At 33.0% G+C, this 21538-nt stretch overlaps 1 protein-coding gene across 1 annotated transcript in view; it reads right to left on the bottom strand.

Annotated features, from left to right (window-relative positions):
* COL3A1 (collagen type III alpha 1 chain) overlaps window positions 1–18336 on the bottom strand; it is a 38874-nt gene extending 20538 nt beyond the window's left edge. Inside the window, 14 exon segments of the mRNA XM_017865450.1 lie at window positions 651–695; window positions 1155–1208; window positions 1346–1390; window positions 1817–1870; window positions 2506–2559; window positions 2717–2770; window positions 3428–3481; window positions 4246–4299; window positions 4755–4808; window positions 5735–5815; window positions 7089–7202; window positions 7638–7688; window positions 7923–8125; window positions 18093–18336. Coding sequence (XP_017720939.1) covers window positions 651–695; window positions 1155–1208; window positions 1346–1390; window positions 1817–1870; window positions 2506–2559; window positions 2717–2770; window positions 3428–3481; window positions 4246–4299; window positions 4755–4808; window positions 5735–5815; window positions 7089–7202; window positions 7638–7688; window positions 7923–8125; window positions 18093–18171 — 996 coding nt within the window. The 5' untranslated portion in view covers window positions 18172–18336.
* Between the last annotated feature and the right edge of the window lie 3202 nt (window positions 18337–21538).

The following is a 21538-nucleotide window of genomic DNA, read 5'->3' as shown; positions in this document are numbered from 1 at the left end:
TAGCCAGGATGGTCTCGATCTCCTGACCTCGTGATCCGCCCGTCTCGGCCTCCCAAAGTGCTGGGATTACAGGCTTGAGCCACCGCGCCCGGCCCAGTGTCAGTTTTAATCACATGCATATATATAATATTGAGTATTGGGGCTACGATATTTTTTCACTTTTTAAATTGTACAAATGGTCAACAGAGATGCTAATGTGTGTGTTAGATATATACATATACATATATGTATATACCTGAGTGTGTGTATATATATAAAATATTAAATAATCCACAATCCATAATTTCTTTTCTTTTCTTTTTTTTTTTTTTTTTGAGATGGAGTCTCGCTCTGTCACCCAGGCTGGAGTGCAGTGGCGTGATCTCGGCTCACTGCAAGCTCCGCCTCCCGGGTTCAAGCCATTCTCCTGCCTCAGCCTCCCGAGTAGCTGGGACTACAGGTGCCGCCACCACGCCCGGCTAATTTTTTTGTATTTTAGTAGAGACGGGGTTTCACTGTGTTAGCCAGGATGGTCTGGATCTCCTGACCTCGTGATCCGCCCGTCTCGGCCTCCCAAAGTGCTGGGATTACAGGCGTGAGCCACCGCGCCCGGCCCACAATCCATAATTTCTCATTACCCTACAACAAATAAGAGATAGAAAGTTACTTACTGGTTGACCATCACTGCCTCGAGCACCGTCATTACCCCGAGCACCCTAAAAAGAGAAGTTTACATTAAATATCTATTTAATTCTGAATGGCTGGTCATGAATAATATTTTGACTAAAATTCTGACTCAAGGGAGTTGAGTTTTCTTCAAGTACATTAAAATCTGCTTACTAATTATATACTTCAAAGTCAATATATGGTAAAGACAATTCTGATATATACAGCAATAATCAAATGTAGAAGGATTGGAATCTGTGTTTTCAGGACTGAATGCAGATGTAATAGCTCTAATTGCATATGAACAGTTAACACAAAAATTCTCAATAGAGATAATTGTAAAACATTTATTCATTTCCTTTTAACTATAGCCAAAACGTTATCACAGTATCGAGTATAATTCTGTAGGAGGGTCTTTTTTCTAACCTATTTTTACAGGCTGAAACTTTACTGAGACACTAATCTGTCACTTTGGGTTGTAATTGTGCGATGTTAGTAACAATACTCACCGCGGCTCCAGGAAGTCCTGGCCGTCCTCTCTCACCAGGAGCCCCTCTTGGACCCTAGAGAGTAAAATTGAAATATGGTCTTACTCTAATCCTGACATATGTAAGAACAGTTGGGGTGGGAGTAAAGCCACTTTTAGGTAACAATGAGGTTAATAATAAAACTGAAAATTATGCATAAGAAACATAATTACCATGGGTCCAGGAGCTCCATTTTCACCTGGAAGACCATTTTCACCCTAGATACATATAAAATATGTTACTATTTTATACAAGAGGAAGAATATATTATTGATTTTAAATACAGAATATTATGGAAAAGCTTATGGAGCCTAGAAAAGATATACATTTTAACAATATTAATTTTCTGTTAGTATTTTATTTACCAGAAATCTCAATTTCTGTATTTAAAAACTTAAAAACTAAAGAGAAGTAATTGATAAGTTATACTAAGATGCTCAACTATTTCTAATCTAGACTCTTCAAGTTATCAGTTTTCATGGAAGCGTTAATAGAATATCTCAATTAGTTACCATTACTCATACCTAATAGGGAAAGTTCAGGTAAATTTCAGCAAACAAGTTAAGCTTCACAATATGAATCTTAAATGTAGCTTTAATATTTAATGAATTTACTTATGAAAACGTGATTTTGTTGTGATTTACCTTTAATCCAGGAGCACCTGTTTCACCCTTTTCTCCATTTCGTCCATCGAAGCCCTAGGAAATGTATAAAAATAGCAAAATTATTAAAATCTGTTCACCTAGAATGATTGATAAAGTTTACATTGAATTTTTCTAATTGGTCTTTATAACACAACTTGCAAAATTAACTTAAATAATTTAAAACTTGTTTAAAGAGGTTGAAGATATTTCATACTGATTTTACAGCAGGAAAATATGAACTAACTAGAAAGTGCAATGTGGTCTGCTAAAAAAGTTGCCTTAACTATAGAGTAGCAAACATGAGTTTCATAGATTTTATTATAATTAAGTTAATAAGTTATAGCACAGTTGGTTGAATGTATGAAATGTTTTGCATAGAATAAAGTTGTACAACTCAATCTATAAATCATATTAAGTCAATAAAAACATATTTCATAAAATGTTTTATTTTCTGATAGTGGTAGTAAGAAAATATTTTTCAAGAGTATTTTATACACTAGAAATCAACTCCTTTATTTTGCAAAAAATGGCTACTTTGGTCAACAAATAAACTTGGTAGACTTAAAAATTTCAAATTAATTTATTGACAGAATCATCCTTTTGGGCACATAATTATCCAGTAAAATTAGTTAGTCAAGTAAACATAGCCCAGTGCAATACCTTGTAAACAACTTAGAAACTCTACTTACTCTGTGTCCTTTCATACCAGGGAATCCAGGTATCCCAGCTGGACCTTTGATACCCTAAAAATAATGAATGAAAAAATATTAATGAACCTTCAAATAGAATCACAACCTAGTAGTAAAACACTTTTTATTTTTAAGTTTAATTCAATTGAATTACATAATAGTTTTCAAGCAAAGATTACTCCAATTAATTTATTAGATGCTGAAGACTTACTGGAGGTCCAGGCAATCCTCGCTCTCCAGGTCGTCCGGGTCTACCTGATTCTCCCTAGGTAGAGAAATAAAGAATACATAAGTGTTCATGTATGACAAGATACATTGTAGACAATAAGCAAAATGATTACTTTGCATTCTTCTCACGAAGGACTCATTAAAATGGTCACACAAAATGTATAGTTGAGATCAGCTTTCTGGGTAGAAGGCATGAGGAAGACCTTTCCCACTTTGATATAAGCTTATAAAGAGATAATGCAGGTGCTTCTAATCACTGAAATAATATAACCGTTCCTCAACCCAGTGAAAAGAATTTGTCATTGGAGATTAAAAGGGAAAGAAAGAATGTCATTGAATTGAAGGTGCCCGTAAGTTCTCAAGTTCATTAAATAGTGGTATCAATTTCATCATTACAAGAGGCAGGCAAAGACACTTCCCCTCCAGTTAAATGTTATATTCAATGGATGAGTCTTCTCAGCAGTCAAAAAGCACTTTAGGGATTTTATTTTAGAATTCAACAAATGATAAATATATGTATAGGTATGCAAATACTGTATAACTACTCAAAGATTAGTATTAGCTAAAATGTTGTTAAGATAACAATATTTTGAATAACATTTTTTTCTTCTGGGATTCTGACATAAAGCATATACTGTTTAGAATACCCCAAGTTAAATTTTGCTGTATTCTTATTTAATTTTTAAAAACTTACATCTTTTCCAGCAGGACCAGATGGACCCATAGCACCAGGAGGTCCTGGAGGGCCCTGAAAATAAGAAAATAAAAAATGAATAGATTTGTAAGTTTTTCTGTTACAATTTATTATTATACAGTGTATGTATTCCTGGAAGGAACCTCCTTTTAGAAAATACTTTTAATGTTTCTCATAATGAAAATGATACTTCCTGAGTTAATATTATACCTCTATTACATCAACTTACTGTTAATAAAATTAAAACATCATATATCTGTATTTTATATTACACATGTGTATTTATAAATTCAAATGTATTTCTACATGTTTTAGAATATTAAATATGTCTAAATATAAAGGTATTTCTAAATTTCGTGAAATAATGTATTTAAATAATTATTTTACCTGCTTATTTACAGAGCATATCCTTCTAAAGGACTCTCTTAGATTATGTTTATTTCTACTGTCTAAGATATATGTATATGTATGTTTACATATGTAAATATATATAATTATATTTATCAGTAGATTAGATATAAGAGTGAACTGAGTGGTTACAGAAAATATATAAACAAATTTTAATTTGTACCAGCTCTGGGAAGTGGACTATTTTGATGGCTAATGATGAGAGAATTCCTTTAGTAACTAGTGTCTCTAAGATAGCTAACCAATTGAAAGAGTCCAAAAGACTTGATAAAATGCTATTTGTTATTTGCAAATTTAAGGGTAAATTTAATCTCCATTCTGTAAGGGCCTATACTTGTTTTAGAAAACAAAGGTAGGTTCCATATAGAATTATCAACTTATATATAAATATAAATTTAATTGTTACTTACTGCAGGACCAGCTTGTCCAGGTTCACCAGGGGGTCCTTGGTATCCTGGAGATCCCTAGTGAGTAGAATATGTAAATATTTTAAAAGTAACAAAATCTTCATATAATTCATTTACATCTTGACAGTAAGAAATCAGAATTGTGAATGTAATCAGCAAATTTTACTCCAGTTTATAAATATTGAGACCAAATTTTTTTCAGATCAGAATGGAGTTAATGCATTTCATTGCATTCATTGCAATCCATTGAAACTGAATGGTTTTGAACTAAAAGCCCTGTCACATGCAAATTAATGTGGTTTAATTTTACCAGGGCTTTAATTGCCAATAGTTGTTGGTGGAAAGGAATTAAATATGGAATTCTATCTTTGAAGCCTTAATCAGTTTCTTGGTTATGACTTCTCTAGTTAACTGGGATTATGCATGCTGGAATGGCTGAATTACAGCAGAATGTATACTAATTTGATTTTTCTAAAAATGAAGAAGAAAACACCACTAATGGCTATACTTACAGGGGAACCAGGATGACCAGATGTACCAGGGGGACCGGGAGGGCCTGGGGGGCCCTGGAATGTGAATTTGAATGAAAAACAAAATAAATGAATGCAAAATACACTTTGTCCAAGCTTCAAAGCAATGACACTTGCATTGTTAAAACTGTGAACAAATATATCTCATCTTTTGATAACTATTCATGAGACCTACAATGGTGATCTTAGCAAGCAAACATTACTGTAATGAAATTCTCACAGATTCCATATAAATTATTAATAAATGTTATAAAATGTTGTCCTGAATTCCTAAGGAAGGGAATTAAAAAATTTGGAAAAATTAGTACACAATGCTATGAAAATCCCTGCAATGTTAGGATTATATTGCACTGGTGAAGAAGCAATTTCTCGCTTGGCAGCCCAACTCAGTGCAGAAAAACATTTATTGGCACACTACAAATCCTATAATCAGTTATCTGAAATAATAATGTGAATCAACCATAAAGTCCATAATTATGTTGATATATCTATCACAGTTAATTGACTTAGAGATTTATATGGTCACACAAGAATCATCATACACAGGACAATTGATTTATCATTGTTCAGAAGTACAGATTAAACTAGAAAACCTTCAGCATGCTGAAAACAGTATGCTTCAGTTTTGTAACACGCTGTTTCTAAATACTGATAGCAAATTTATAAAACAATAGTTTGTACATTTCCATTTTCTCTTATAAAGACTTTCCTGAAATGTTAATAACTGTTGACTTTGGTTTTGCTTTTAGTAAAAGTTTATATGTGATCAAAATTGGATTAATAATGTGAATGAGATAGAAAGAACATGATAATGCTACCATTTTCTTTCCCAGCCTTATTAGGAATAAGCTATTTTGTACAATTCCATAAAAATACTGAATTCCTAGAAGAGCAACCATTCAAGATTTTACAAACTGGAAAGATAACAAAGCTCTAAAATGCTGAGAAACATTTGTACATACAGCTGGTCCAGGATAGCCACCGAGTCCTCCTACTGCTACTCCAGACTTGACATCATATGAATCATACTGGGGAGAATAGTTCTGTGGCAAGGAGACCAAATAGATATGATCATTTTAATAGACAGTTTATAAGTCTTTTAAAAAGCATTTAGAGGTGCATGCAACATCTAGTAACCACTGATAGGTTTTTGTGTGCCAAAAGATGTGGTATGTATTAACTAATTATCTTGTTTATCCTGTTTTTCTGTAGATTGAGACATTAGATATCCTACAGAAGCATTTTCTTGTGTGATGCACAAATCTTTCCACTGTGTTAAACATTAGTTTCCCCCAATTTTTCCTATTATACTCTTACTTCAGCTATTATTTCTAAGCAGTATCTACATCATTACAAACATAGGATCATAGGCTGTTTGAGGCCGAAAGAGTCTCAAGATCATATAATACACCTTCTCATTTTGAGCAAAAGAAAATGAAGTCAAATTATTTTTCCAACACTTAATGATACAAGTGAAATTCATATCCCCTGGATTCTGGTTAATATGACTAAAAGATTCACTCAAAAATAAACATCTCCACAGAAAATAAGCCAAAATTAGTAGAAAAGCTCATATGCTTATTGGATTTCTTTGAAGCTTTTTTTAAATTCTAAGTTTTAGGTCTAGAGTTAGGTTCTATTTGGTTACTAGAATAACTTAGACAATACACTTTAGTTCTTGTTGAATTGCTTTTCGAAAAGCACTTTTTAACCTCACAAAGATTTGTGTAATATATTTTCTTATTTCACCTAATTCCATGCAGCAACAATTTTGTCATATTTTTTTATTTGGTTGTTTTACATGCAGATTTATTTGGTTACCATGCTTCAGGAGAAGCAAGATGTGCTCTGAAGGATTAGTAAGAGCAGTTTCATAGGCAGAAATAATCCTGTTCAATAGGAATATTCACAGTTCTTCAACTTCTTTTTTCCAAACTTTTAGAGGCTTTGACATTGGTGTTAGTAGGAGAATAAAGTATAGATATAGTACTAACTAAATTATGTAGGTTAATTTTTTTTGTAAGTTGATAGTTCACTTCTTAAACATAATGTGTATGCTATACATCTGCTGAGAAATTGGCAACTTTTCCAAGTATATAGGAGCAATGACATTAGCATTGAGGATGAATGAATACTTATAAAGCACTTAGAATAGTGCCTAATACACAGAATCACTAAATAAGGATTTATTAAATACATAGAATCAGAGAACAGATACAAAGAACTCATAATAGTGAGATGTAATATAGAGTAAAGAAAGAAGATGAGCTAGATAGTTTTATGAGGGGATTTTTTAAGTAACGCAATTTATTATACCTGAGGACCAGTAGGGCATGATTCACAGATTCCAGGGGGGCCAGGAGAACCCGGGGAACCTGGTTGTCCTGGAATACCAGGGTCACCATTTCTCCCAGGAATACCAGGAGGGCCCTAAAAAAAGAGGTAAAAATAAATTAAATAGTGAAAAATCCTGGTGATTCAGAATAATTATCAGATTGTTGTTTCTCCACTTTATAATATTAGGAATCAATACAAGTAATATATTTTCTTTATAACACATATTTTTAATCAAAATCACATGAATAATTTAAGTATAACGTATTCCTTTGCATATTGACCTATATATTTTATTTAAACGGATCATGGGGGTGAAGACATAATATGAAGTTGGGGAAATTGAAATCTTTACATATACAATTATGGATTCCCAGTCTGTTGTTTGGTGCCATTATTCAAATATGTGGTAAATAAAGAGAATGTGTGATGAAAGTTCAAATCTAGAGAGGGTATGAACAGAAAAAAAGCAAATTCTTACTAGAATTATCATTAGTATTAATTTTATTCTACTGAAGAATGTTTACTTACTGGATCTCCCTTGGGGCCTTGAGGTCCTTGACCATTAGGAGGGCGAGTAGGCTAATAAATGGAAAAGAAACAAATTAAAGAAGACACGGAATTTGCATATTATTTCTTAACCCAGATTCTAACCAATCCTTATCTTTACATTGAAACGTCCACTTTTTACTTGTAATACAAACATGGCTATTTGACGAACATGACTTTCATTTCCTTTTAGGCTCCTATGATATAAGAACTATTCATGTGTCTAAATATGAATATTGAAGGTGCACAGTTTATCTTTGAACTCACAGCAGTTGGAGGCTGTGGGCAAACTGCACAACATTCTCCAAATGGAATTTCTGGGTTGGGGCAGTCTAATTCTTGATCGTCACATATTATGTCATCACAGAGAACGGATCCTGAGTCACAGACACAAATTTGGCATGGTTCTGGCTTCCAGACATCTCTATCCGCGTAGGACTGACCAAGATGGGAACATCCTCCTTCAACAGCTGAAAAACAAGTTAGATGACATGAAGTTTCCTCAGGTTTTGCTGAAATGTGATTTTTGTTACTCTGTCAGGACTACTAACAATAGCCAAAGTTGAAATGGTTTGAAACAAATAATTTCTTCCTTTCATTAGAAAATTATATTTGTCCTACGTAATTTGCTAAGTAGCAAGGATTTAATTAAAATATCATATCTGCTTATTATCATAAAATTGGCATACCATAGTCAATTTTCCTTAAGACCAACAGGTATTTTAATTTCATTTATAGTAAGAATTAATATCAATGTATATCACACAAGCATTTAAACATTTATTTATTAATGGCACAATTGAAAATAAGCTTTTCTACCCAATTGCTATTCTTTGCCTTAACAGCAGATGGGAGCATTAAACTAAAAAGATGATTTTGTCACTAACTCTGAAGACTTTCTGGATTTTATTAACCTAGTTGAGAAATTCAGGGGAAAACTGAGCTAATCTTGGCACTATAAAACTCTACCAGATTTTCCTGGGAAAGCTTTAATAGAACTTATTGTGCGTATCAAATGTCACTGTTAGCTCTGTTTGGCATTACTCGGTCAACATGATATGACATAATACATTGTATATCCCATATGGATGTAAAGACATTTCCAAATCACCAAAAAGAAAAGAAAAGATGTTTTAAAATAAATATTGGCAAGGAATAGGTAAAAATAATAGGGAAAATATGAATCATAACCATCTGTATTTGTGGCTTAAAATGGTAAAAAAAATTGCTTCAACCAAAATTTTAGACTTGCTTCATAATTATATACAAGGTACTGAAATTTCAGCAGCTATTAACTATGAATCAGCTTAGGAATTGCCAGAACAAAACCTAGTCTCAATTCTTAAAGCATTAGCTGTGTATTGTGGTTAAATGCAACTTTAGTTCTTGACGATTGGTATGATAGTTTGCCAGTAATTAAGCAAATAAATAAGTTTTTAAGCATCTGCAAAAATTTTTGCAAACAACAAATGATGTACTGTTCAGTAATTTATATTTTGTGAGACAGTGAAATTTTATTTTCTCAAAGCCAAGATATTTAAAATGTCTACTGAAGGAGGCCTGCTTCCGAGTAGGCAAGTAGTTCAAAATTAGTTTTTGCTGCCTAGTGGTCAAGAGGCCTTTTAGAGGTCCTAAGATTTTTCCATCTGGGCACGACATGCAGCCACAAAAAATCACCTTTTCAAGTTCTTGTTTCTATATCTTCTCTCTGTCTAGGGTAATAATAATTTAGGTTTGTATTTAAGTGAGTTGAAATGTTTAGCTGATTTAGTAAATGTTCACCAAAAAGCATTTCAAAACCTAGACTCTAGGGAGTACTGAAATTGCTTCCCCCTCTCATTTCCATTTATGTGTTCTGATACAAATTTAATGATATTGTACAACACACTTGATCTATTTGAGAAGATAGATAATCCATTCTTTCTTCATGTTACAATTTCTCAATGTAGTTTACAGCTAATGAAGGAAAGCTTCATTTTTTAAATGCAATTTTAAGTAGGCAAATAGTTTATTTAGAAAAGTTATTCTAATTCCTCCCCTATGTTTGAAACACATATATGAGAACATGGGATATATTTTCTATATACATTTCCTAAGCTTTTAAAGGAGTATTTCTTAATTCTTAGTGAATATAAAAGCTGAATACCAAAATGCTTATCTCAGTGCAAATGAAGTAGGCCTATTTGAATGGTGTTATGGAAAACATATTTAAGAGAAGAGCAAACAGTCATTTACACATTGGTGTGAAGAGTAATAACATAGGTGAGTCTATGCATTAAACTCATTACAGAACTGGCATCTTGTATTTAAGTACTAAGTTCACCAGTTTGCAGAAAAGGTCTGAAAATTTGGGGTTGGAAGATTATGCCGTAAAATTACATGGAGCACTGTAATTACATTGGTTCCTTTTCTCAGAATGAACCACTTAAACATTTTCTCCAAATCAACTTTATATGAAATGTTCCTACAGATTAGTTTCAGCTCAAGATTTTCTCATTAATAATGTATATTTTAAGCCCCCCAGATCTATCCTCAAGAACATTGTTAGATTGTATGGATGATTCTTTTAGCTTTTTGCCCCTGGATCAGGAACATCTTTTCACACTTAATACAGCATATGGGTTATGAAAAACAGCTATTGAATACTAAAGGCATATTAAAGACAAACGAAGATAGTAGTTAAAGCTAGACTCAAACACTTCCTATTTTAAGTACTTTCTATGTGTTCTTGATCTGCCTAGAAATTAACATAAATGCTTTTCCTTCCTGTGTATTCATCCTCCTCTGTTTATGTCTCATTAAAGGTGTCCTCACATCATTAGAAATACAGTACTTTCCATTTGTTCTGCTAATTACTAAATAAATAAGCACAATATTGACCTATTAAAATTGTAAATGAGTTTGTTAAAATTGGATTAAATGCAATGTTATAAAAATTAAGGTTGTCATTTAGCTTATTGTTTCCAAATTTTATTAGAAACATATTATAGTACTTTTTCAAACACAGTAGCCTCAATATAAAGATTATTTTAGTGCAATTTAAAAAATTGTCATATTCTTAAAATTTTTTTTTCTCACTTGCACATGACAGTCAACATGGTGCATGCATGTTTTGTTTTACTTTAGAAAGTCATATTGTTTTAAGTTAAAGAAGAGAGTTGGAATGCTTAAAAAATAAGAATGAATGCAACTTTGTTTATTGCCATAAGTTATTTCATATCCACTTGAAATAAATTCGGCTCTCCTGAAAAGTCAGTTCCTGTAAAAACTTGTGGCTGAAAATTAGCCCTTTCTCTGTTTTTCTACCTTAGTTACCTTTGCTGAAAAAATAGAGTTTTGTGTAGCTTCCTTTATCGTTCCATGCATGACAAAATATAGTTAGCAATATATTCTACTGAAAGTTAAACCCCTTAGATTAATGTTTCATGGACCTAGTAATATGTGTGAAAATCATGGCAAAGTCAAAGTCAAGGAAAAGAATATTTTGTTTCTAGAGGAATAAAAATACTCTAGTTAGCCATTTGCAACATTTAGATATAGAATAGAAAATGGGATTTTGAAATAAGTCATCTCATATTATTCTCTTCATTTCTTAGGAATCTGTATTCAGAGTAGCTTTGGTTAAAATAATAAGTTAATTTTTTCCAAAAATATTAAATAAAAGGCAAATAATTTCATTTTACTATTGGAAAGTAATGGACTTTCCAATTACTTCCGTTATTTTAGTTGTTTAAATCTCTCTGTTCCAATTTGTAATTAATTTTAAATTCCATCTCCCATGTCATTTGGTGTTTCTGTTCCTTACTACAAAGTACAATTCTGAAAGAAATTTACTTGTGATCACACAAGCAATGTATTAAGCTCAATCATCCCCTTGTTGGGATCTATAATATAAAACATATTGAAGCTAACACATGACTTAAACCACTCTTAGCTGCTTCTTTCCTAGTTTTCTATTTTGGAATTTTAGAGAAGAATAAAGCCAGATAACATAATTTTATATTTTTAGGTGTGCATAAAGCTTACTTTTTTGTGATTCTTTTGTTTCCATTCTTTATGTTAAATTATGCTGACTTGAAGAAATAATATTGTTAGGACAAAAAATGCATATTATGTTTGTCTTAATACTATTTTTGGAGCAATATTATTATTATTATTCCCTAAAGCACTTAATTAAATAGTTAATTTGGCTTGAATGAAAAGTGAATATTTTTTCCTCTTCTCTTCTTACTGAATCCTTATCTGGGAAAAGATGTATAATCTGAAAATCTAAGAATCACAGATATGATTTGTAAATTATAATAATTTATTTTCATTACTTTAGAAAGCTGAACATTTTGTACATGTGGGTATTTGGCATTCATACAGTTTCCAATTGAAATACGTTTAGTTTGCCTTTTAAATGATACTGTTTGGAAACCATAAATTTTAATAAAATATTTTTTTTGCTGCTTATATCTTTATTACAGTATCTTAAAATATGTTAGATTACTTAACAAAAAGGGCTCTGAAGAAAGTATCTGGAGACATTCTAGGTGAATAATTTTAATTTAAAAGCACTTTTGCATAGACAAAGAAGATTTTATTTATTCTTGCTACCTCCAGGAAAAAAAATTGATAAATTATCAGTTGTAGATATTTTCTTGTTTCATATTTTATAGATATATAATTTTTCAATCTCCAGTTAGAAATGTCCTTTAAGTTGATTAATATTTTATCCTGTTAAAATAAAATAATTAATTAGAAAATTTAAAGTATCTTATATCTAACCAACAGCAATTGCATATATAATAAAATCTGCTTAGTGTCAAATTATAAAAACGTTGAAGAGAATATATTCTACTTATTACAGTTGGCAAACAACTTTAAGTTGTATAGTCTTATAAATAAAATTTTACATTTCACCATCCTTATCACTAAGTTACTAAGTACTTTAATTTCTTCCTTAGAGTAATTTTATTTGCCAGCGTTAGTAAAACTAGTGCTAGGTAGAGCTTGTATAGTACCTCCTATCTTGTAGGCACTGCTCTGAGTAGTTTTATCTATTTTGCTTCATACTCCCAAAGGCCTTATGAGCTTAGAGCTGTCATAATCCTAATTTTACAGATGAGGAATCTTAACCACAGAAACATTAAGTAATTTCTCAAGGTTACACTGTCAGGGTAAAAAAGAAGATTTGAATGTAAGAAGACTTCCTCTAAATTTGATATTCTTAATTACTGCATTCTCTTTTCTTTCTGCTATTTCAAAACTGAATACGATTAAAGAAGTCAACTCCAAAGCTCTGTCCCATATGATTTTTTTTATCACTGCAAGGTTAAAATCTGAATCTAGATAGGTATATTTTTAAGGAGAACAGTTCTCTGCAAAATATCTTTTCTATCTGGCCTCAAAACAGGAAGATGCCATCTGGAGTTAAATTCTCCTGTTTATTTTCTCTTGACCTTATGAAGAAGGGTTATATCTCTAAAGCCACCCTGGTGACATCCAGACCACCAACAGAATAAATGTGTGACTCAGAAACCCTGCATACATTTTTCTATATACAAAAAAGTAGGATTGTAACAACAATAGTACCAGACAGAAAAGACTTCTGCATCCAGTGCAAAAATATGTTTAAGATGTCTCATTAACACACTGTTTGTCAGAAAATATAGTTATTAAATGATTCCTATTAATGTTTATCTAAGTTCGTTAGAAGTTTTCATTGAATGAAACTCGAACGTTGTGAACATGCTATGCAATTCCAAAGAGTATATCTATGATTTTAATTTACTTGAGAAATGCAGTCTCCGTCATCCTCCACACAAAATACTATACAAAACAGTTTCGGAAAATGTATGCCATTTTACTCAAGCGGTACTTTCTTAAAACTAGAATTCAAGGGAAATTTAACTTTTAATAATTTCTGGATCTTTTCTCTTTGATGTTTATATTTTTTGGGCATTTTGACTTGTCCTCTTTCAACATTTCATTTTGCTCATTAAGACTACATTTTAAACATCAGTGCTTGACCTAAGTCATGGAAAAAAACAAGGGTTTTATTAGTTAATCTGAAAGGAATCCACTTCTGCTGTGTTTTCATTAGACACAGACTGAAACTCTGGTGGTTAATGTAACTCCCCAAACTGCAGTTCACAAGTGATTTATGTAAGAATAGCTATCTCATTTTTTCCGTTGTCATCTTGACATGAAACAGGCAAAGTTTCCCCTTTGAAAAGTCTGGAGAGTTTTTTTTACACTATATGACTTTTTTTTTTGAGCATGGAAACAATGGGATTGAGCTTTTTTCCTAGGGAAAACTTTTACAAGGAACAGTTCACTGAGAGAGTTCCAGAAAGTTATTGTAGACCTGGAAACTTTACAACTGTTCCTCATGTCCAGCAAAAGCAATAACATCTTTCATCTTTAAAGCTTTAATTCTTAAACAATCTACTTTAATCACTTCAAGGCGGTGATATCACTAGATGTTACAAAATTAAAGAGCTGGGCTACATAATTTTTGGAACTCTGCACCAAAGAAGCCATTCACAATGGAAACTGTGGAGTTTCGGTAGATGGCACTCTTCTCTGAGTGACAACTCAAGTCCAGCATGTGACTGTAGATGTAGAACAGGGGCTTTCCTGAGGAGCTGTCCTGTAGCCTCAACTATAATCCTGGTAAACTCACAGTCAATCATTCTTGATTTTTAAAAAGAAGCCTGTAAATAAGACATCAATCCAGGAATCTGAATTAGTTAAAAGGCATTTAATCACAGTCTTTCCTTCTTTCCCAGAATTGTTCCAGTGGCTTTGCTTTCTTTTCTTATAATGCTGAAATGTTTAATTCCAGAATTTAATAAAAATACCTTTGTATGTATAGGCCTTTAGATCATCTAAAGAGTATTCAACATCAGATGAGCTAAAGGCCTATACATAAAAGGTATTTTGAAAATCCAAATTTTCAAAGCTCTGGTATTACCTGAGCATTTTTTCCTTCCCTAGAAATAAAGCTCAGGTAAGGAAATACAAGTATCATGAATGAAAAACACGAAGTGTTGTATTATAATACTTTATTTACTCACACAGAACTGGTGATAATTTCTTTTAAAATAAGATCCTGAGCTGCTGGGGTTTAAAAAAGTAAATGTACTACTCTCTATAAAATTGAGTATTAAACAGAAAAATACCTATTCTTTCTTCACCTTTAGAAATGCATTATTAGCTCCTGTGCTTTCTAGGATGATATGTAATTTTTCAGTATCTCCTGTCAATGGCAAATAGTTACAAAACTAAGAAAATTCAAATACTCTAATTTTAATGTGTGTTCTGTAATTATCTAAGACTTAACAGAATATTGGTCCTAGCTTTGACTTTGTCATTTTCTAGTTTTGTAATCTCAAATAAAGCACTGATCCATGTTAGGTGACTGACACTGAGATGTGTGAGCAACTATGCATCCTCTCTGCTTAAAAATGCAGTTGTTCCTAAATTTATAACATTTTCCTGTAGTTCAATGTGTTTAATTGTAGGGACAAATGCAAACCAGAAAACCTGAATGTTACCTGAGCAAGTTACAAATTCCCTCTTAAAGCATAATGAAAAATATACTCTCGTGATATCTAAGAAGAAACTGATTCTCTGAGTCCATTTATAGTTTTAAAATCTCAAACAACTAAAGCTCCACAGTTTATTTTACTGGAACTATCACTGTAGCAAAATATAGAAATTCAAACATTAGTACACATTTAATTAAACTAAAGTTTCTGTTTCTGCCCTAATGAAGCAGTATTACTTAGTAACAGCTGTCTATAATCTATCTATTAAGCAGCGAATAAAATACTTATGTCAAATAAGGACTACATCAAAGAAATGAAAAATATATTTAAAAAATAGTCATATGTGGAATTTTTTAAATGACCGTAACATTTAAGCTAATTTCCAAAAAGACTCTGAATACTGTTACCATTGTGTTTTTCTGTCAGTATGTGTGTTTGCAATATTTATCCGTAGCATACTAATTTCCTTAGGAAAGCAGCGTTAACATTTAAAATTCACGCATATGATTTTTTTAAAGCTCATTATAAACTACTGAAGCCAGTTAAGTAACATTAATATTGGCATTCGTTATGTAAATGGTAACCTGGCTTGTCAGCCACTAGGTGACGCATCTTTGCACTTAAAATTTGGCATGTTTATAAACTACAGGAAATATAAAACAGACCATGTTTCTTCATTGGTGGAATATAACACATGAATTAAATACAATTTTCACAAATTTGTAAGAAGACCAAAATTCTTTTTGAGGACTTGTTTATACCCAAAAAATGCCTGTGAGTGAACTAGAAGTGAGTGTTCATTAGAGCTGTGCTGTCTCTGAAGTTATGAGGACATATACAAGAAACACCACCCTAGAACTTTATAACAGTTCTCAGTGTGCTGAATATTCAGATACCTCCTGTAACTTTTCCAAATCTTATCTAATAGCAGAATTTTCTTGTAAAACCCATAGGGAACATAAGATGTACTGTCTTAAGTCAATTAAACTTTACTTTTACTCATGAAAAAAAAATATATAGGCTGAATAGTTCTCTTTCAACTCTTTTTGAGCTTAAGAGCACACAAACACTTATCAGTAAAATTTTATACTTATTGATTATTTTCTGCATCTAAAGAGAAAAGGGAAATAAATACAATTTAATGTGATGTCAAGGTACTGTTAAGTGTCAAACACTCCCCTCTAAAGTTGGACTGGGAAGAAAAATAGCCACAGGGCTTATAAAAAGCTTGTAACCACTAGGCAACTACAAATACATTACAATTTTTTGAGCTAAAACCTCCAAGTTTGTAGTCTTTTCAATAAATGGGTGGTGGGGGATAGTAGTCATTTGGTATCCTAAGAAAGGACTGTGAGTTGTAGCATCTCCTGGGAGGAGCAGGATAGGGAGGAAAAGAGGAGAGGAATAAGAAAGAAAGAAGGATTGCGAGTTCAGGGGAAAGAAGGGGCGAGGAGGCAAGGAGAGAGATAACTGAAAAAAGAAATGGAGGCATAAGGAGGCAACATGGGGAGTAGGAAGGGAGGAACAGGCAGGGAAGACAGAGGAGGAGAGAGGAGTAGAGATGGGCTTGCCTAGGGAGGGGTGGGGTGATGAGTGAAGAGAAGTCTAAAGGAGCCAAAAGGGGTGGAGAGAGATAAGGAGGAGGGGAAAGGGAAGGAGAGGAGGGGTAAGAAGGAGAGGAAATTAAGGGAACAAGGAATATGGGTGTTTCTTTTCTTTTTTGTCCATGAGCTGAATATAACCGAAGACATTTCACTGTACATCTACCCCTCCCCTCATACACACATTTACATGTATTACCTGTGAGGACAACAAAGACATTTGATATTACAAACAAAAAACAAATGATCATGCAATGTCCTTTGCAAATTCTATAAGTTTAAATGTAACCATGTTTAGTTATGTGCAATAAAAATTCTCTAGTGATTTCTCCTAGCTATCTTTACATTTAGCATTTAAATACTTATTTTTATGGAAGTTTGTATTCCAATTTGTTCAGTATTTTCATGACTATGGTAAATAAAAGAATATTTTCACATAAATAATGAGACAAATGTATTTTTAGGAGAAATTAGAATATGAAAAACATCACATGCAATTATTAGAAAATATAGCTAAACAGCTTTCTGAAGTCCAACAGTACTCGTATCTTTACCTTGTTTGTAGCAAAGTCAAAACTCCTGTTGAAAACATTTTTAAAAATATTTTCTTCGTTAATGTGAATGCGGTTAAAATGTAGAATATGTGGAAAATACTAGTCCCTTAACATCTTGCTACTAGAAAAGATGAATTAATCAATCATTCTTGAAAAAAATAAAAACAGGAATAATAAAATATTTTAGCAGTTTGATCCCTTTGAAGAATATTTATAGGTACTTTGTTGCCGTTTTACAGAAATATATTCAATGATTCTGATAATGCATAGTACCTTCCTTTAGACTGTTCTTAATCCATGATATTTGAAACGCATTCTTATTCAGAAAACAATGCTCGATATTCTAACCTTACAAAGAATCTAGCAGACAAAGAGGAACATAAAATTATTGCAAGACCAATAACTTCCAGACTGCCTGGGGAAGTATTCCAAGATGTTAACAATCCAGGAGGGAAAAATTTTAAAGCCATTTTACAAAGTTTCCAGTACCTTTAACATGAAAACAAGTTAGTACAAGAACATTTTATCTTAAACAACCACAGAACTCTTAAATACACACATGACACAATTATTTTTCAAGTAATGTAAAAGCACAGCTATAGTCAGTTCAACATTTCACAATTTGGAGCTTATAGAGGAAATTATCTTTAATCAGGCAGCTGATTTTCCCCTTTACACCCCTCTTTGTGAGGAGAAGAAAAGACAAAAATCCCATAAAGTTTCTTGAAATCAGTACCTACTCACCTTCCTGTTGTGCCAAAATAATAGTGGGATGAAGCAGAGCAAGAAGTAGCCAGCTCCCCTTTTGCACAAAGCTCATCATGTCTAAATATCAGACATGAGACTCTTTGTGCAAAAAGGAGAAAAGAAAAGCAGTTCAAAGTAGCACCATCAAGTTGTTCCCTGCCCTTCAGCACCGGGCCCGTCATAAAACTCAGCCACTGAGATTCCTTTGCTTTGGCCTTAAATAGGAAAAAGTTTGGCTTCCCTCACTTTCCAGCCCCTTTCTGAAATATGAGAGCCGCACCCATCCCCTCAGCAGTAAAAGAAATGATAAATATTTCTTTTTCCCTTATAGAAGACACAACCCACAGTAACAAAAAGAGCACATCTGGTGTTTGTATGCATCTGCTTATGTAAAGGTTTGTTACATATTTCAGTCTTACATATATGTTTGTATAACTTAGGAACATATAGAAATGTTCTGCCTTGTTTTAATATATACAATGTAAATGCATAAATTTTTATTTCCCCTTATAAAGTTAACAACTCCATAATTTTGAAAAATTGCTGGATGCCTATTCATCTGGTATGTCTAATTTGCAGAACTGATCTTCCAGAAGATTGTTATGTTGGGATTTTGCCAGAATTAATCCTAACTCAATTTAAATAGGGGACTGTAAGAGATTCACTGAAAGAAAAGCCTCCGTTTGCCCCTTTGACTCATCCACCCACCCTGAGTCCTAGAAGTTAAGTTTCAGGCAAATGTCAAAAGACAAAGTATTTGAGCTATGTTTAAATGGCTTCCTAAAAGTTAGATACTTATCTATAGCTGTTTCCATTTCTCACAAATTTCTTTAGCAAGCCAGAGTGCTTTCTTGTGAGATTTCCAATTTTTATGTTGCCTGGGAAAGACAGAACAGATCTTTCTAGAGAAAAATTCAGCCTTTTCATGACATAACTTTTAGGAAACTGGAAGAGAAAGAGTTTATCACATAGAATAGCAAAAGAGTACCAGAGAAAGTGGTCTTTTTTTCCTGCGTTACTCTAAAGTTTAGTATAAATATTTCTAATTTAGACTTTTATGTGTATACTTTCCAGATCCTCATCCACAAAACTTTCCAATGTATTTCTGGATCTATCAAGCAGTAATTTTTGTGTCATATTTGAAAGAGGGGCAAATACCATTTATAGGTCTTTGATAAATCTCTGCAGGAAAAATATGCTTGTCCACAGTATAAGGATATATCTGGCAATGGAGATATTTCTTTACACCCTAATCATCAGTTCACAGTTGGTTCATCTATCTCTATAATCTACAGTGGAAATTTCAATTCTAATCAAGGTCACTTGAGCTAATTTTCTTCATGTTCACCTAAACATGTCCATCTCTATGCTTGTGCACATAAAATTCTCCCCATTTCACACCAATTCATGGAAGTCACTTCCTTATGCCCCAATGCAAAACTTTCCTCCTTAAGTAAAATACCTCCTTTAAACTTACTTTCATCTTTCTCTTTCTTCTAATTTGTGTTACTAAATTTTCACTCAATTCATATGTGTATTCCCAGGTGTACATGAATCCTGTAAGTAGGGACAGTGGCGCACTTGCTTTCTTATATATTTTTGTTTGTTTGTTTGTTTGTTTTTTGAGACGGGGTCTCCTTCTATCGCCCAGGCAGGAGTGCAGTGGCGCCATCTCAGCTCACTGCAAGCTCCGCCTCCCGGTTTCACGCCATTCTCCTGCCTCAGCCTCAGGAGTAGCTGGGACTACAGGCGCCCTCTACCACGCCTGGCTAATTTTTTGTATTTTTAGTAGAGACGAGGTTTCACCATGTTAGCCAGGATGGTCTTGATCTCCTGACCTCGTAATCCGCCCGCCTCGGACTCCCAAGCTTTCTTGTATCTTTAGTCACAAGGAGCACAAACCAAGACATCCCAATGTAGATGACATCATTTGATGACAGGAAAGAAAAACTAGAACTAGACCAACCTCTTGTGTATCTTTATTTTAGATTGGAGAGTCACTGCTTGGGGGCGTGGGAGAAAAGTAACTGTTCAGAATGGTCATGAATATAAGCTTTTCTACTGGATCGCAGTAGAGATGTTGGGGAAACGCTGCTGTATGCATCTTTCTGTCTTTCAAACATCTTTGTCCTGTACATAAAAAATATTTCCTGTGTTCACACCAATTCAGAAACATAGTTTTTCTCATGATGTCTTTGTATCTACATAGAATTCATGTATCTATATTAGATTTCTCTCATTGTTTTAGGTGGTCAATAAAAGCTGAAATTTATTGAATTCTTCATCAGATTTATTTTCCACTGTGAAAAATGACAAATGTTATTTTAAAAATAATGCTTGTTATGCTTTATTTTAGGCATTATAAATAAAATTACTACTGTTCTAAAATTCTTACTTAGCTTAGCTATTCAAATAAAAGTCTTATACTCATGAGAAAAATTCATGATTGATGCACTCACTCAAGAAACATTAGCTGATGCTTTGCATATGGAAGGATTGTTGCATTTTAAGGTCTCCAGGAGAGACCTAGAAAATTCATTCTCCGGATATTCTGATTTGCCATTCTTCACTACCTCAAATATGTGATTATATCTGGAGGTTTTGCACTAGGATCCTTTGCATTCTGGGTCCCAGATCCTATTTCTCTACCTCCTGTCAAAGCATTTCTTTATACGGGGTCAAAGCATTTCTTAATACAGGGTCTGAACTAGGTGAAATGCATACACTTCTGAATCCTATTATGCCATCCAGGAACTGCTGTCCTCATTGTTATCTAGACACACATTTCTGCCCATACTTCCCTGACTTCACTGATGTTAACCAGGACACATAAACATGTCATTTTGCTTTTTGGATTGCATTTAGAGTTTTAACTCAAATCTAAATACCTGCACCAACTAAAGCACTGATTTATCTGGATCTCCTTTAACAAAGAGAGTGCCTGGAAAGATGAGGCAAAGCAAGGGTGTGGCAGATGATCAACTAAAAATTCAAATCTTTTCCAATTCAGTGGAAAGTGGAGGTTGAGAGAGATGCACAAGCACAGCTGTGATGAACTCAGTAGGCCAGTGAATGCCAGCAGCACTTTCTACAAGAGCACTAAGAAAATCAATTATCTCCATCATGGAAAACACATGGAACAGAAATGTTTCAATCTTTCTCTCTTTCCTCTCCCCTCCCCTTTGTTGTGCTGCTTTATGTGTGATTTTCTTTTTGAAGCCAACCACATGCTTTATTTTTAGGGACATTTTCTAGGTTTCAAATCACTGTAAAGGCTTTTAAAAGTACTTGTGATAATAGAACTACCAATACAACTGTAAAATACAATGCAGGTCCTTTTTTATTATTCCTAGAGAGATGGATCAGTTCACTCAGTTGATAAGGGTAAAACCACATTTGAAGAGCTTTGTTTCCTTTAAAAGAATTTGAACAAATACTAGTAT

The sequence above is a fragment of the Rhinopithecus bieti genome, unplaced genomic scaffold, assembly GCF_001698545.2.
Source record: "Rhinopithecus bieti isolate Rb0 unplaced genomic scaffold, ASM169854v2 scaffold_2827, whole genome shotgun sequence".
Classification (NCBI taxonomy): domain Eukaryota; kingdom Metazoa; phylum Chordata; class Mammalia; order Primates; family Cercopithecidae; genus Rhinopithecus; species Rhinopithecus bieti.
The sequence above is the reverse complement of the archived record's forward strand: the minus strand, read 5'-3'. Positions and strand labels throughout refer to the sequence as shown.